The 13,722-nt window shown below is 38.3% G+C and overlaps 1 protein-coding gene across 7 annotated transcripts in view; it reads left to right on the top strand.

The window, feature by feature from the left end:
• The window catches only part of LOC132160947 (calcium-dependent secretion activator 1-like), an 81,709-nt gene that overhangs the window by 44,041 nt on the left and 23,946 nt on the right, over positions 1-13,722 (top strand). For all 7 annotated transcript variants that reach the window (XM_059570702.1, XM_059570701.1, XM_059570700.1 and 4 more), the window contains exons 7-11: positions 367-478; positions 2,276-2,415; positions 3,040-3,106; positions 3,330-3,438; positions 3,642-3,854. In XM_059570702.1, coding sequence (XP_059426685.1) covers positions 367-478; positions 2,276-2,415; positions 3,040-3,106; positions 3,330-3,438; positions 3,642-3,854 — 641 coding nt within the window. The remainder of the gene's footprint in view (positions 1-366; positions 479-2,275; positions 2,416-3,039; positions 3,107-3,329; positions 3,439-3,641; positions 3,855-13,722) is intronic.

Raw genomic sequence — 13,722 nt, 5'->3', positions numbered from 1 at the left:
GAATTATTTCATCAGCCCTGTCGTGTAGCCGAGCAGGACTGCGGAGATTATTTTCCTCGCTGATCAAAGTAATACAATGAAAACAAGGGCTGCGAGATATCCCTGTGCGCAGCGGTTACGCAGTGATAAAGTTATGAAGAGCGGCCGTGTGTCAAGGAGATCTATGATACCTGGAGAAAGCCATATGTTGGCATTCCTATACATCTTAAAGGGGGTTTTTGGGCAGGTGCAAGAGCCCCTTGAAGTAACACCATGGTGGTTGTAGTGTTTGTGTGTGAGAATGATGAAAATGAGTGTAGAAAATAAATATTGTAGAAGCCTAAAATCAAGGACATCAATGGAGTTTGTGTGTATGTGTGTTCTCAGTTGGGGAACCCAAGGAGACTTCACCACCACACACCCTCTGCCAGCAGTCAAAGTGAAGCTCTTCACAGAGAGCACAGGGGTCTTGGCCCTGGAGGACAAGGAGCTGGGCCGGGTAACTCTCGATCCTTCTTTTCGTGGCTTTGGACATCAGTCAATCAGTTTTTTTTTTTTTTTTTTTTTTTTTGAGTTTGAGGATTATTTGTGGTTGTTATGGTGTTATAGAAGTGATGTCTTACTTTATAATTCTCAATTTGCCTTGTTCTCCTGCTGATTGATGCCTGTGGCTAAAAAAGAATATACAGGCTTGAAAATCCCTGTAAAGAAACAAGAAGAATGACAAGAAGCAGATCAAATCCCTGTTCTGTTTCTACAGTGAATATTTGTTTTTCATTTAGAGGTTATATTCCCATTGAACAAAACAGGCTTCCTTTTAAAGAGTTAGAATTCGAATCGAATTGACCTCACCACTCTGGATTTTTTTTTTTTTTTTTTTTTAATTGGGCTAATTATACTTGTTTATTAACTAGGCTATGATAAGTACAATGCTGTTAAACACATGCATCACAAATGCCTATATTTTTCAGATAATTTTATACAAACTAAGCAATATAAAATTTTAATCTAATTGTTATCTAATACTGAGTAAATTATAGTGTACTCAGTTATAGTTTGGAAATGATTTTCTACCATGATTCAACTGAACAAATACAGTTCAAAAGGTGGGGGTCCGTAGAATAAAAAAATAAATAATAATATTGATACTCAGCCATAAAAGTGTGACAGTACAACTGTTTCAAATAAAGGATGTTCTTTTAAACATTCTATTCATAATAGAACCCTGCATCATGGTTTCCACCAAAATATTAAGTAGCATTCATAATTATGAGAATGTTTCAGCAGCATATTAGAATGATTTCTCATGAATCATGTGACACTGAAGACTGGGGTAATAGCTACTGAAAAATCATCTATGATCAAATAAATGCAGACCCGGTGATTATTAGAGACTTCTTTCAAAAACATTTTAATGATCTTTCGACCATAAACTTTTGAACAGTAGTGTGTGTGTGTGTATGTTATTATTAAAACCTAAAGCAATGTAATTTCTTTTTAAATGTACATTTTATCCAAATTCAAATTGCAATTCTCCATCTTTTTTGCAACCTTAATTAGAATTCATGAATTGGAATCTAAAAAACATTCTACATTCAAGGACACTGAGGGTCCTCTAATTATGACACTGTTAATATGCTTTTTGACCTTGACGGATGCTAGATTGGTACAGTGTTTAAAAAATGTGTCTCCATCAAGACTAAAGTAGACAGGCATCTCTAAGCTTTTAATTCTAGCTAAGAAATAGATTATGCCAACTTTTCAGACAGAGAAAAGAGATAATGAAAAACACAGGAGAAAATACGAGAGAAACTGGCTCTTCTCTGATAAGGTGCTAAGAGAAGAGCTGAACAGTTTAACTCTTAGTACACAGCCACATGAGCCAAAATTAACTGAATGTGGAGAATTTCTCTGAAAACGCTGACTGGCAAAGTAATATGTCATTATCAGCTCATACCCAGACTCAGGGATATTTTCCCATACCCACACAAACGGTTTATCCGTTTACGAATTGCTTCTTGTGTGAAAATGTCTAGAGTTTCCAGGGCAGACACTAGCTATAGGATTACATGTTAAAGGGATAGCTCACCAAAAATGGAAGTTGTGTCCTGAAAGAAGGTCATGCGGGTTTGGAACAGCATTTGAGAGAGTAAATAATTACAGAAGTTTAATTTTGGATTTGCTGTTCTTATTAATGGTGATAGCTTTGTTTCTCACTCTGTGATTGCTCAGTCTGGTGTTAGGAATTGTGATCAGATGGATTTATAATCATGATCCTCTCTTGTTGAATGATTAGGTGGTTCTTCACCCGACTCCTAACAGCCCAAAGCAGGCAGAGCTCCACAAGATGACTGTGACCAAGGCCTGCCCTGATCAAGATCTGAAGATCAAACTGGCTGTGCGCATGGACAAACCTCAGAACATGAAAGCTTGTGGGTAAGGAATACTCATCAATAAAAGTCTTCAGTTCATTTGGAGATCGCATTTCAAAACAGTATCATCCAGACATTACATCTTTTATTTCATGATATAATGAGACACTATGTACTTTATTGCTCTCTACCATTTGAGGTCAGTAAGATTTTTTTCTTTTAAAAGTCTTTTATGATCACCAAGGTTAAATATATTTGGTAAAAATACAGTAAAATCAATAAAATATTGTGAAATTTTTGTATTCTATTCTATTTTCAGCAGTCATAATTACAGTCTGTAGTATAACATGATCCTTCAGAAATCAATAAAAATGCTGATTTGGTGCTCAAGAAACATTTCTTATTATTATAATCAATATTGAAATTAAACATTATTGCTGTTGTGGAAACCATGATATATATTTTTTAATGATTTTTTTTTATTAATAGAAATCTCAAAAGAACATAATTTATTTAAAATAAAAAACTTTTGTAACATTATAAATGTCTTTACTGTCACTTTTGCAAAATTGAACGCATCCTTGCTGAATAAAACTATTAAAAAAAAACGTACTGAACCCAAGTATTTGAATGGTAGGGTATGAGAGTATGTATGAGTTGAAGTAAAATACTGTGATTATTCCTTTAGGTATTTATGGGCTGTTGGCAAAAATGTTTGGAAACGATGGAAGAAGCGCTTCTTTGTCTTGGTTCAGGTATATCTTTTTATATATTTAAATTGAGTGAGTGTAAAATAGGATGAATGTAACAAAGTTTTGATTCGGCTTCAATATGAAGTGCCTTTGCGGTCATCAGGGCCTGATAAACCATGTACAATTTTAAGTAGCTCATATGACACAGATGTAACCCAGACAATCTAATGGGCTTCATATGGCATATTAAGCATTTTAATACTATTTGTTTATCTTTCTCCTACAGGTGAGTCAGTATACCTTTGCCGTTTGCAGCTATCGAGAGAAGAAGTCAGAACCACAGGAGCTGCTGCAGTTAGATGGCTATACTGTGGACTACACTGACCCACAGCCAGGTAATACTCCTACAGACACAGATTACTCTTATGTACCAGATTTTAATGAAACTATTCTTTCTTTATGGTTTTCAGACGTTAGTGGAACATAATAAACCACATCTTTGTTTTTGCTTTTTTTGTAATACAGCAAACAATTTTTTTGGTGTATCCACCAACATGAATTTACTTGAAGTTGACTTCTTTTATTTCTATGTGTACAGGTCTGGATGGAGGCCGGGCTTTCTTCAATGCAGTGAAGGAGGGTGACACTGTGATCTTTGCCAGTGATGATGAGCAGGACCGCATCCTATGGGTGCAGGCCATGTATCGAGCTACTGGCCAATCACACAAACCCGTCCCACCCACCCAGGTCCAGAAACTGAATTCTAAGGGTGGAGCTGCGGCGCAGATGGATGCCCCCATCTCTCAGTTCTGTAAGTAAACATACTAGTAAAGCATTTCACCACAATGTCAATCAGGACAAAAATTGACTGAAGCTGAGATGGCGAGTAAATTAAATAAATAGCAAGGGTTTTTAATATAATATATGCCCCACAACCACTCACATATAGTGACAATACATAATTTCGGGCTAAAGTACAGTAGATAGAACAGATTAATAATGAATAATTAATTCATGTTGAATTAGTAGCTCAATATGTCATAGCAATGTTACCTTCTCAGCATACTACACAAGTAGCAGGAAAAGGTAAGATCAAGTGTGTAGAGTGGGAAAATGTGTTTATTTTAATGTCCATGTCTTTGTTACTGCCCTTATGCACTCCTGATTAGCTTTAGTATCCATATGTAAGGCTTTTCAGCTAATATAAAATAATATAAAATAAAATATAATATAATATAAAAATTTAAAGTGGTCAGCCAATACCAGCTTCTATTTATAAAGGTAAAGTTAACCCAAAAATGAACATTATGATATATTTTACCCTCATGTTGTTTCAAAACCATACGACTTACTTTCTTCTGTAGAACACATACTTTTTGCATTTATATTTCTCCAGAAGACTTAATTAATGATTTTATGGAAGCTTGAACCCTGTCCATTGTTGATTTGCATGCAATTTCATGCTGTGTCCTTTTGTGTTTCACAGAAGAAAGTAAGTTCTGGGGGTTTGGAATGACACAAGCATCAGTACATAATGACCGAATTTTCATTTTTGAGTGAACTGTCCCTTTAAAACTTTTATTAACACCTTTTAAAGATATATTTTCTGCTAAATGTTCTCACCAACAATTTAAACACCTGTTAAAGTAAAAAAATATAGTACTTCACACTGATATCAAATCACTTTGAAGCATCAAAATAATAATAGATCCTGCTATTCAGAACCTTGTCTTTTGGTGTGCATCTAATTCAGCATCTGTCCATAGCAATGTCTTATATCACAAAATGTGTCTTAAAGGAATTTTTACACTGTTCAAATAAGTTTTCAGTTAAATATAACTCACCTTTTAACCACATATACAAAATCTAAAGGTAGAGGTTCTGTGTTTTTCCATTGATTTATTTATCCTGTTTGTGAATGTTTCGTGTGGTCAGATGATTCCCTCACAAGTTCAGATGCCATTCAGTTTTCTCACTATAAGACAGACCCTCTCCCTTCTGAAACATTATTACACTGTGTAAATGTTTCACCCTCCCTTTCAACCCAGGTGGTCTTGAATGGCACAGAGTAGTGGAACATAAAACATGCAATACACACACCAACAAGCAATCTCTTTGCTGCAGGAGGTTTTTGCAGATTCTAGAATACTATGAAGGTTCTGATAACCGCATTTGATTTTATATATTAAATATACATTATTTACTCTGATTGATTACTAAGTATGATAATAACACACAATGATTAAGTTAAAATTTAAACGGTAGTGCAATCCCTGAGTATTTTTGTTTTGGTAACAAAAACAAAAAAAATAACACTTTACTATATGGTTCACTTTGGAAACATTATTTCCCTTTCAGTCGGTCACTCAAGGCGTCACGTCAATGACCGACGAATTGGGATCTTGCTTAGAGAGACAAATGTACTTTAAGTGTAAACTAAATGAGCCAATGCACATTGGCATGCGATTATTGCATCTATTTGCAGCTGATCACAGTGTGAGCATAAAAAGGCAGCAGGTGCCATGCATACCAGCTTTTTGCTATTGAGACCCAGACAGCAAGCAGTTTCGGCCCAGATCTGGCCCACATTTGGCCCGCATGGATTTCATGCCCGAAACTGCTTGCTGTCTGGAGAGAAGAAGACTGAACGAGTTCAGCACGCTCTTTAAGAGCTCTTCGTGTTGGCAGTACGGCGCTTCAGTGGTGGTGGTTTCCCTTGTCGAGTGGGTTGCACAGATCAGGCTGCACTACCCTCTGTTTGTGTTGCAGGCGGCCATATCCCCTGCGTGCTTCAGCATAAAAAGCTTTTTCTCTAAAAGAGCATTTACGGGTGCGTCTTTTTAAAGATGATGTTAAGAGGCAAACTTGACGTTACATCTTTGTAAAGATGATGTGGGTCTTGATATAGACATTGTATCAACTGGGCATTTCTGGATGCGGTCATTACCTTGTGCTGGGTGATTGTCACGATTGCTGCCTCATGTGCCTGGGCATTTAGCATGCTGAGATAGCGTATATGAATGAGTCATGTTCTCATTGTGGGAAGATGATCATCTCGGAGTAGTGGGCCACACTCCGTTTCCTCAAAGGGGTGGAGCTCTGTTGCCTCTGCCTGATCTAGTTCTTGTCATGGCGGCAGTCAACAGGGGCTACTTCAGGCAGTAGCACAGGCGTTCTGAGGGTAACAGTGATGGCAAAACCTCCAGGGAACCAACCCTCAGGGGACCATCGCTCCTCTTGCACTCCGCTTCCAGTTAAGCTGTCAATGGAGTGTGCTGGGCCCTCTACAAGGAGCATACCAACAGTAAACTTTGGCGTTCCTCATCGACGATCGGATGGAGATCGCTGCATCGGAGGGTGAGCTGGAGCTTTTTGGAGAGGAAGATTAGGCTGTGCTGCCGTCCTCCAGGACTGTAGCAATGCCTGAATCGGATCCGGAAATAACAGCTATGCTTTCCTAAGCCGCCGAGAGGGTAGGGCTCGAGTGGAAATCTCCACTGAAATCTCCACGGACCTCACTCATCATCAGCCTTGGCTATATGATTCAGTTTGCCCGGAGTCCCCCAAGTTTAGCTGCATCAGCTTCATAACAGTGAAAGTGTCCGATGCTCTTGTCTTGCATGCAGAGATCACAGTCCTACTGGCAAAGGATGTGATTGAGACGGTCCCTCCAGCTGATATGAGGACGGGCTTTTTTTTTAACCCTTACTCATTGTACCCAAGACAGGGTACCTGCATGTCTTGAACCAGGCCCTTCACCAGTTACCGTTCAAGATTTTGACGCAGAAACACATCTTTGGGTGCTTCTGTCCCCGAGATGAAGGACACCTTCCGCACCACAGACCATTCCTGTGGTTTGTATTCGAAGAAAGGGCATACCAGTACAAGGTCCTACCCTTCGGGCTGTCCTAGTCTCCCCGAGGGGGCTCTTGTTCCCCTCTTGTTCCCCTCAGAGAGCAGGGTGTTTGCATCCTTGACTATCTTGACATCTGACTTATACTAGCACAGTCTCGAGATCAGTTGTGCGAGCACTGCGACCTGGTGCTACAGCACCTCAGCCTGTTGGGTATTCGGGTCACCTGGAAAAGAGCAAACTCTCCCCAATGGAGATCTCCATTGGATCTCATTTCTCTATATGGGGTTTGGATTGGTTGAACAGACAGCAAGCTTCACAGAGGACAGTGTTGGGAAGGTTACTTTGGAAATGTAATAGGTTACAGATTACAAGTTACCCTATTTAAAATGTAATAGTAGTGTAACTTTTTCAATTACTTTATTAAAGTAATGTAACTGATTACTTTTGATTACTTTTTGATTACTTTTAAAAATCTCTAATAAATGTTTATTTGCAACCGTTAGTCAACATTTACACTATGCAGGTTTAACCTTAAAGTAGAGCTCAATACTGTCAGACTTTCACCATCCTTCATCACTTGAATTATGATGATCAAATTTGAACACATCCACCACACAATCAGACTTTAGTTATGCATTTTACTTTAAGATTGATCTGAAGTTCAATGCAAATTTAAAATCATAAGAAATTGTTTAGTGAAACTTTTTTTGAAACCAAATCTTTGCATAGTTACAGGAAACACTGCTTCTAACAATAGTTTGGAAAGAAAAAGTTAATTAAAAAATAATAAATAAAAGCATATACATCAACTCAAATATGTTTATGTAATAAGCATACCTCCTATTCTGTGTACTAAACTCCTGAAACATTGCTGCTCTTTGTATATGATGATAGTTTTCTCAAAACAAGTTAAATGCTCATGAAGTGATTCATGATAGAGATTGTGTTTATGTGTTCATGTACTAATATATCGAGACGGCAGAGGTCGAAAACACTCCGAGCTTCAGTAGGCCTAAGTCTGCATCAATTTCCATGAGGGGTGGACTGGGAAAAAAAATTTCAGACCAGGAAATCTCTAACTCATACAAACAAATTCATGGACAACACTATTTTTTGTATGGGCCTGACATAAAAAAGGTATAAATCTTTAGTTTGGGGACATGCAAAATAATTAAAAGTTCTCTCCTGAACTGCACCTTCACTTCTATTTTTCTCTTCAGTCTCTTTATTTTGCCCTGTTATCCATCTCTCTCATGACTTCAATACTCAAGATTTAACAAAACTATACTTTCTAAATTGCCTACATGTCAAAATGAGTGCATCACTTCAATATATTTATAGAAAAATCCTTATTCATGAGTCATGTTTTTCTCTCACACAAATTTACCATGCTTTTATTATATAAAAGTACATTAACCTTGTTTTATTTATTTGCAAATGGATTACCATTTGTATTTGTTTTTAAATAAATACATTTGTAAAATAATTTTTAATTTGTGGCATGGTGTATTGTGTGCTTTGTGGCAATAGTAACTTTTGTCTCTGGATTTATAGCAAAATATTAAAACATACATTTTCGTAAGGGTTGTGTAGTTGTCTGTCGTAGCTTCAACTAAACCTATAATAAAATCTCATTATTTTTCAGCTTAATTACTACTGCAACATTACAATAGATAATAATGATGTCGTTTATGCAGTATTTTGAGTGAGTGTGATCAATGTGCTGTTGCTCCTTGACTAAGTGAACAAATACAAAACTACTATAGCATCTTTACAGATGAAACTGACCTGCACTGGAAACCCTGAACAGTAGTTTTGCTTCTCTGCTCCAGCTGTGCGCTACAGTCCACTCCGGTCTCTCTCTCTTGCATTGATTACTCTGAGTCTGATCCAAACCGTTCGGCGGAGGCGCGGAGAGCGCGCGCGCCCAACCATTGCCAGTCACAACTAACCGAATTATTAGAATTGAATTATTAGAGATGTAATTATCGAAAGGCGGATTCGGAAATGATCGCTTTAGTACAGTACATTCGGCAGGCAATTATACAATAATAATATTAAAATAGCGGGACAAATCGTCTGCCAGGCCACCGGGAATTGTCGCGGTTCTCCAGATGTCCGGTCCGCGCCTGTTCTCCACAGACATTCAGAACGTGCAGGATTCATAATGTCTTTTGCGGCTCAATATTCGTAGACACTACTCCATGCTTTGATTCAAGTGTACTGACCTACTTTTGATTTATTTGTCCAAAATGTGGCATATTCTGTCCGCGTTAGGCAATAGCAATCCCCTTTTTATGACTGGATTCTACGAACCAGACTATGTTTCTGCATCGCGGAAATTATAGGGCCGTGTGTCTCAGAAGAAATCATTTAAATCTGTATGTGTATGTGTGAAATGTAATCCCCTTTGTAATCTTTAAAAATTTCATAAGTAACTGTAATTTAATTACTCACTTTTTCTTAGTAACTGTAACTGATTACAGTTACATTTATTTTGTAATTAAATTACGTAACGCCGTTACATGTAACTAGTTACTCCCCAACACTGACAGAGGAACATGGATGGTCAGTGCTGACCTGCTTGAATGTGTTAAAGGGCAGGGCTGCAGTCCCACTAAAATTATTTCAGAGGCTCCTGGGACATATGGCAGCTGCAGTGGCACTTACAGGTGGTTGTAAGGAGTATTGCATATGAGACCACTTCAGCACTAACTTCATGGCCGAGTCCCGAGGTGGGTGTGGCAGCGTGGCACTCACTGTCGAGATGTGTTCTTTTTGTAGAGAAGACCCCCAGTGATGCCCGATCAGGGTTATGCGTTCCTTTTTGGAGCAAGTGCTGGAGCAAAGGCTGTCTCCCTCCACCCTTAAAGTCTATGTTGCTGCAAATGCTGTTAACCATGACCCGTGGAAGGGAAGTCAGTAGGTAAGCATGACCTGGTCATCAGGTTTCTTAGGGGGATGGGAAAGTTAAATCCTCCCCAGCCCCCCTCCATACCCTCTTGGGACCTGTCTCTAGTGCTTAAAACACTACAGCAGAGCCCATTTGAGCCTTTCTAGTCAGTCGAGCTAAAGTTTCTTTCATTGAAAACTCTGCTCCTGCTTGCACTGGCCTCCATCAAGAGGGTAGGGGACCAGCACGCATTTTCAGTTGATGATTTGTGCCTAGAGTTTGGGCCAGATGACTCCCAGGTAATCCTGAGGCCCCAGCCCGGCTATGTGCCTAAGGTTCCCACTAATCCCTTCAGGGATCAGGATTGAGCCTGCAAGCGCTGCCCCCAGGAGGAGGCAGACCCAGCCCTAGCTTTGCTTTGTCCCATCTGGGCCTTAAGATGCTATATAGACTGGACAGAAAGCTTTATGACATCAAACCAGCTCTTTGTCTGTTATGGAGTCTGGCAGAATGGGAAGGCCATTTGGATTGTGGTATACACTGGATTGTGGATGCCATCACCCTGGCTTATCAGGCATAGGATGTGCCCTGCCCACTCAGGTTGTGAGTTAACTCTACTAGAAGTGTTGCATCCTCCTGGGCACTGGCTTGTGGCACTGACAGATATTTGTAGAGCTTGCTATAACTGCTCCAGGGTGTCTGTACTGTAGACAATGTCAAGCTCCTCCATCCCCTCGGCAGCCAAACATGGCACATTGTCCAGCGCCAGGCCTTCATTCAATAAATCCTTAGAAGGAACCGAAGGCTGGGTTCTATATGTGAGACCTAAGTGGATCCCATATATGTTTATATCACATAGGGGCAGCATCCATGGCGCTTTTGTAGGGAATCCCAATTCGTAAGTAACTGACGTGATGTCAAGAGTGACTAAAAGAGAACATCTTGGTTACATATGTAACCCTCAGGGAACGGAGACATAACGTCATGTTACCACGGCTGCTGTACCACCACTGAGCGGCCGGTTCACCAGCTCATCTCCTCAGTGAAAACCTGGTATGCCTTGCACCTGCTGCCTTTTTATGCTTACACTTTGTGCATTGGCTCATTTAGATTAAACTGGAAGTAGATTGGTCTCTTAAAAGCGAGATCCCAATTCGTTGGTCACTAATGTGACATCTCCGTTCTCCCTCCTTAAGGAGGGTTATTGATCTAGGATATTGTTAATATAAATATACATGTTAATATATAAATAATTAATGTTCATTCATAATACATTACTAATGTTAATTTATGGAACTGTTAAAATGTATATGTATATGTAGACATTAACCTATAGATAAATAACTGAAAATGTTATTTCATGTTAGCTATTTTAAACATATAGAACTTTATTGCAAAGTGTGACCAATGTTTTTGTACTTTGAAAGCTGTGATATTCTGAGGTGCGCTGACAGCCTGAATTATGTTTATGGCTTATAATTTGAACTTTAAATAGATACTGGATTTATTCTCTTGTTTATTGGATGCAGTACCTTCATAGAATTAATTTAGAAGCTGATACTGGCATCAAATACACATTTGACCAGCATTCAAATATATGTCTGAAGGTAAGTGTATTTGCCAGTACAGTGTTAGTAAATATTTCAGTGATTTAGATTGTATCAGTAATACAGTGCACCTGTGAGAATCCTGTCAAAATCAGCTGCAGCAGAGCACAACGTAAAACACCAAAATATAGTCTTTCTTTCTTTCTTTCGTTCGTTCTTTCTTTCTTTCTTTCTTTCTTTCTTTCTTTCTTTCACTACTCAATCTGACCACTCACCAGTTCAAACTGCACTATCATGTTGAATACAGGTCGTTGTATTTTACGTTGTGTTTTTTTTTCCGTTCATGCTTTGCTTGTACCCTTCCTTAGTCCTGCAGCTGTAGTGGAGTCAGGGTTTTCGTGTCTGCTTTTTCCTTCAGCCTTGTTGCTAGTCTTTATGTTATTCTGGTTTGTCCCTTCTTACCCTGCTGTCTTCTAGCTGGACTCAAGGGTAAGTGCTAACCTGTTAGCTAGCACCAGTCAGATAATCCTAAAACCATTATCTGACCAATGCAACGTGCTCTCTTTATCCTTTTTCTCTTGTTCTTTTTCTGCTCCTTTCAAATCTCACTACTCATGGCTTAGACCAAAGTAGCTTATTTTACTTTTCCGTTGAACTTTTTGATAATGGTTAAAACTAAAAAAACTTTTTTTTTTAAACTTTCATTATTCTTGCCAGTTTAGGTTGCATGTAAATTAGTGCGTTTGTACTTATCATTTACCTAAGTTAATATGGTTTATGATTTATTTGCATAATTGCCTTCTCTACAAAAACATCATTGGCATCACAAGACCCCTCAGAGTAAAGTGGAAGGGGGTTTGTCTTGTTCTATTGGTTATCGACTATTAGGTGGCATTTAGTTAAAAAAAAAAAAAACATGTGACTGCTAATCTTTTGAGCCAATTCTGAGAATTTAAGAGTTTCTTTTGTCACTTAATAGACAGTCTTTGCATGGATGAGTAACTAATCCAAATTTTGATTGCATTTTGACAATCAATTCTGTCTACGGCAACATTTTTGACTGCTTGGACTTTACTCTTGAGGGTTCGCTTGCCTTTCAACTAATTTCTTTATTGTTGAACTTGAGCTTCACAAGAGTTGGCAAATATGTAAGTGGAGTATTCTGAATGCCAATGTGAAGGAGCAGGCACTGCCATCCCTCCTCACCAAGAAATACTCCTGATTATCTTTCGTCCGGTGGAAATGGGCCTATTTGAAGTGGTCCCCTAAACCCAATGTAGAGCTTAGCAGAGATGTACTGTAGTTCATTATTTGCACCTGTGTGTTTGCCCTTATACTGCTTGAGTAGCTGAGCATTTTGATGTCATGTTATCCATTCAGATGCTGATGGAAAGACAAGTTTATCTTCTTCCTTTTTTGATTATCCTCCATTCCAGAGAATGAATTAATTACTTTGTAATTACTTTGTAGCCTCTGTTGGCTTCCTGCTAAATCCGTGTACCTGCACTAGAACCGTAATGCTAGCCTGTTGGCATGCCACTGAAGTGGCTTGCTTGTCAGTGTGCTCAGCAACCCTTATGAACACACTGAAAATTTTTCCAGTATTGTCAACTTGCAAATGCTAAGAGAAAAATACAAAATGCTAATGGATAGGCAAGCGGAAAGTGTTACTGCAATTTTTTTCTTCCTCTTTCCTTTTCTTGCATGACAATGGAAAGCACAGTGGAGTGTATCACTGTGTTACTGCATGTAAAAGACACCCATTTTCAATTTAATATCATATACAACCACTAAAAAATAATTTGATAGTAGTAAAATAATATTAATAATGGTTCCTAGCTTATTAGCATCCCCATAAGTCCTAGCCTTATTTGAATGCAGCACAACGGTTGTGCATAAGCCGATTCAAAACTGTGTGGATTGTAGAAGTACATTATTTTAATTAATGTATAATTATGAAATGAAAACATGCAAATGAATAAGGCTAATAAATCCTTAAATCTCATAGGTTTACCCTGTAATTAGCTTATCTTATCTTTTCTTAATTCTTCACAGTTCCATGGTTAATATAACTCATCGAGTCTGTTATATATTTTTACACTTCCTTTTTCTCTTTTCTCTATCATCCTGAGTTCCTTAGTCATAGGGCTTCTTTGCCATGTTTATATTTTCTCAACCCATTCAATTTGTCCATTGTCTATCTAGCTAATTTCCTCAGTGAGTTCTTCATTCCTTCAATCTTGTGTCTTTTCCTGTGCCTCTATTCTTTCTTTTTTGTCTTCTCTTTTAGTTTAGTCTATGTCTTTATAATTGTAGCAATGCTTTACTCAGCCAAAGGATAACATAACTTGATCCAAGTTCCTCTAATTAAACAGATCTGGAT

Source organism: Carassius carassius, chromosome 17, assembly GCF_963082965.1.
Source record: "Carassius carassius chromosome 17, fCarCar2.1, whole genome shotgun sequence".
Lineage (NCBI taxonomy): Eukaryota > Metazoa > Chordata > Actinopteri > Cypriniformes > Cyprinidae > Carassius > Carassius carassius.
Note: the sequence above shows the minus strand (reverse complement) of the source record. Positions and strands in the feature narration are given on the sequence as shown.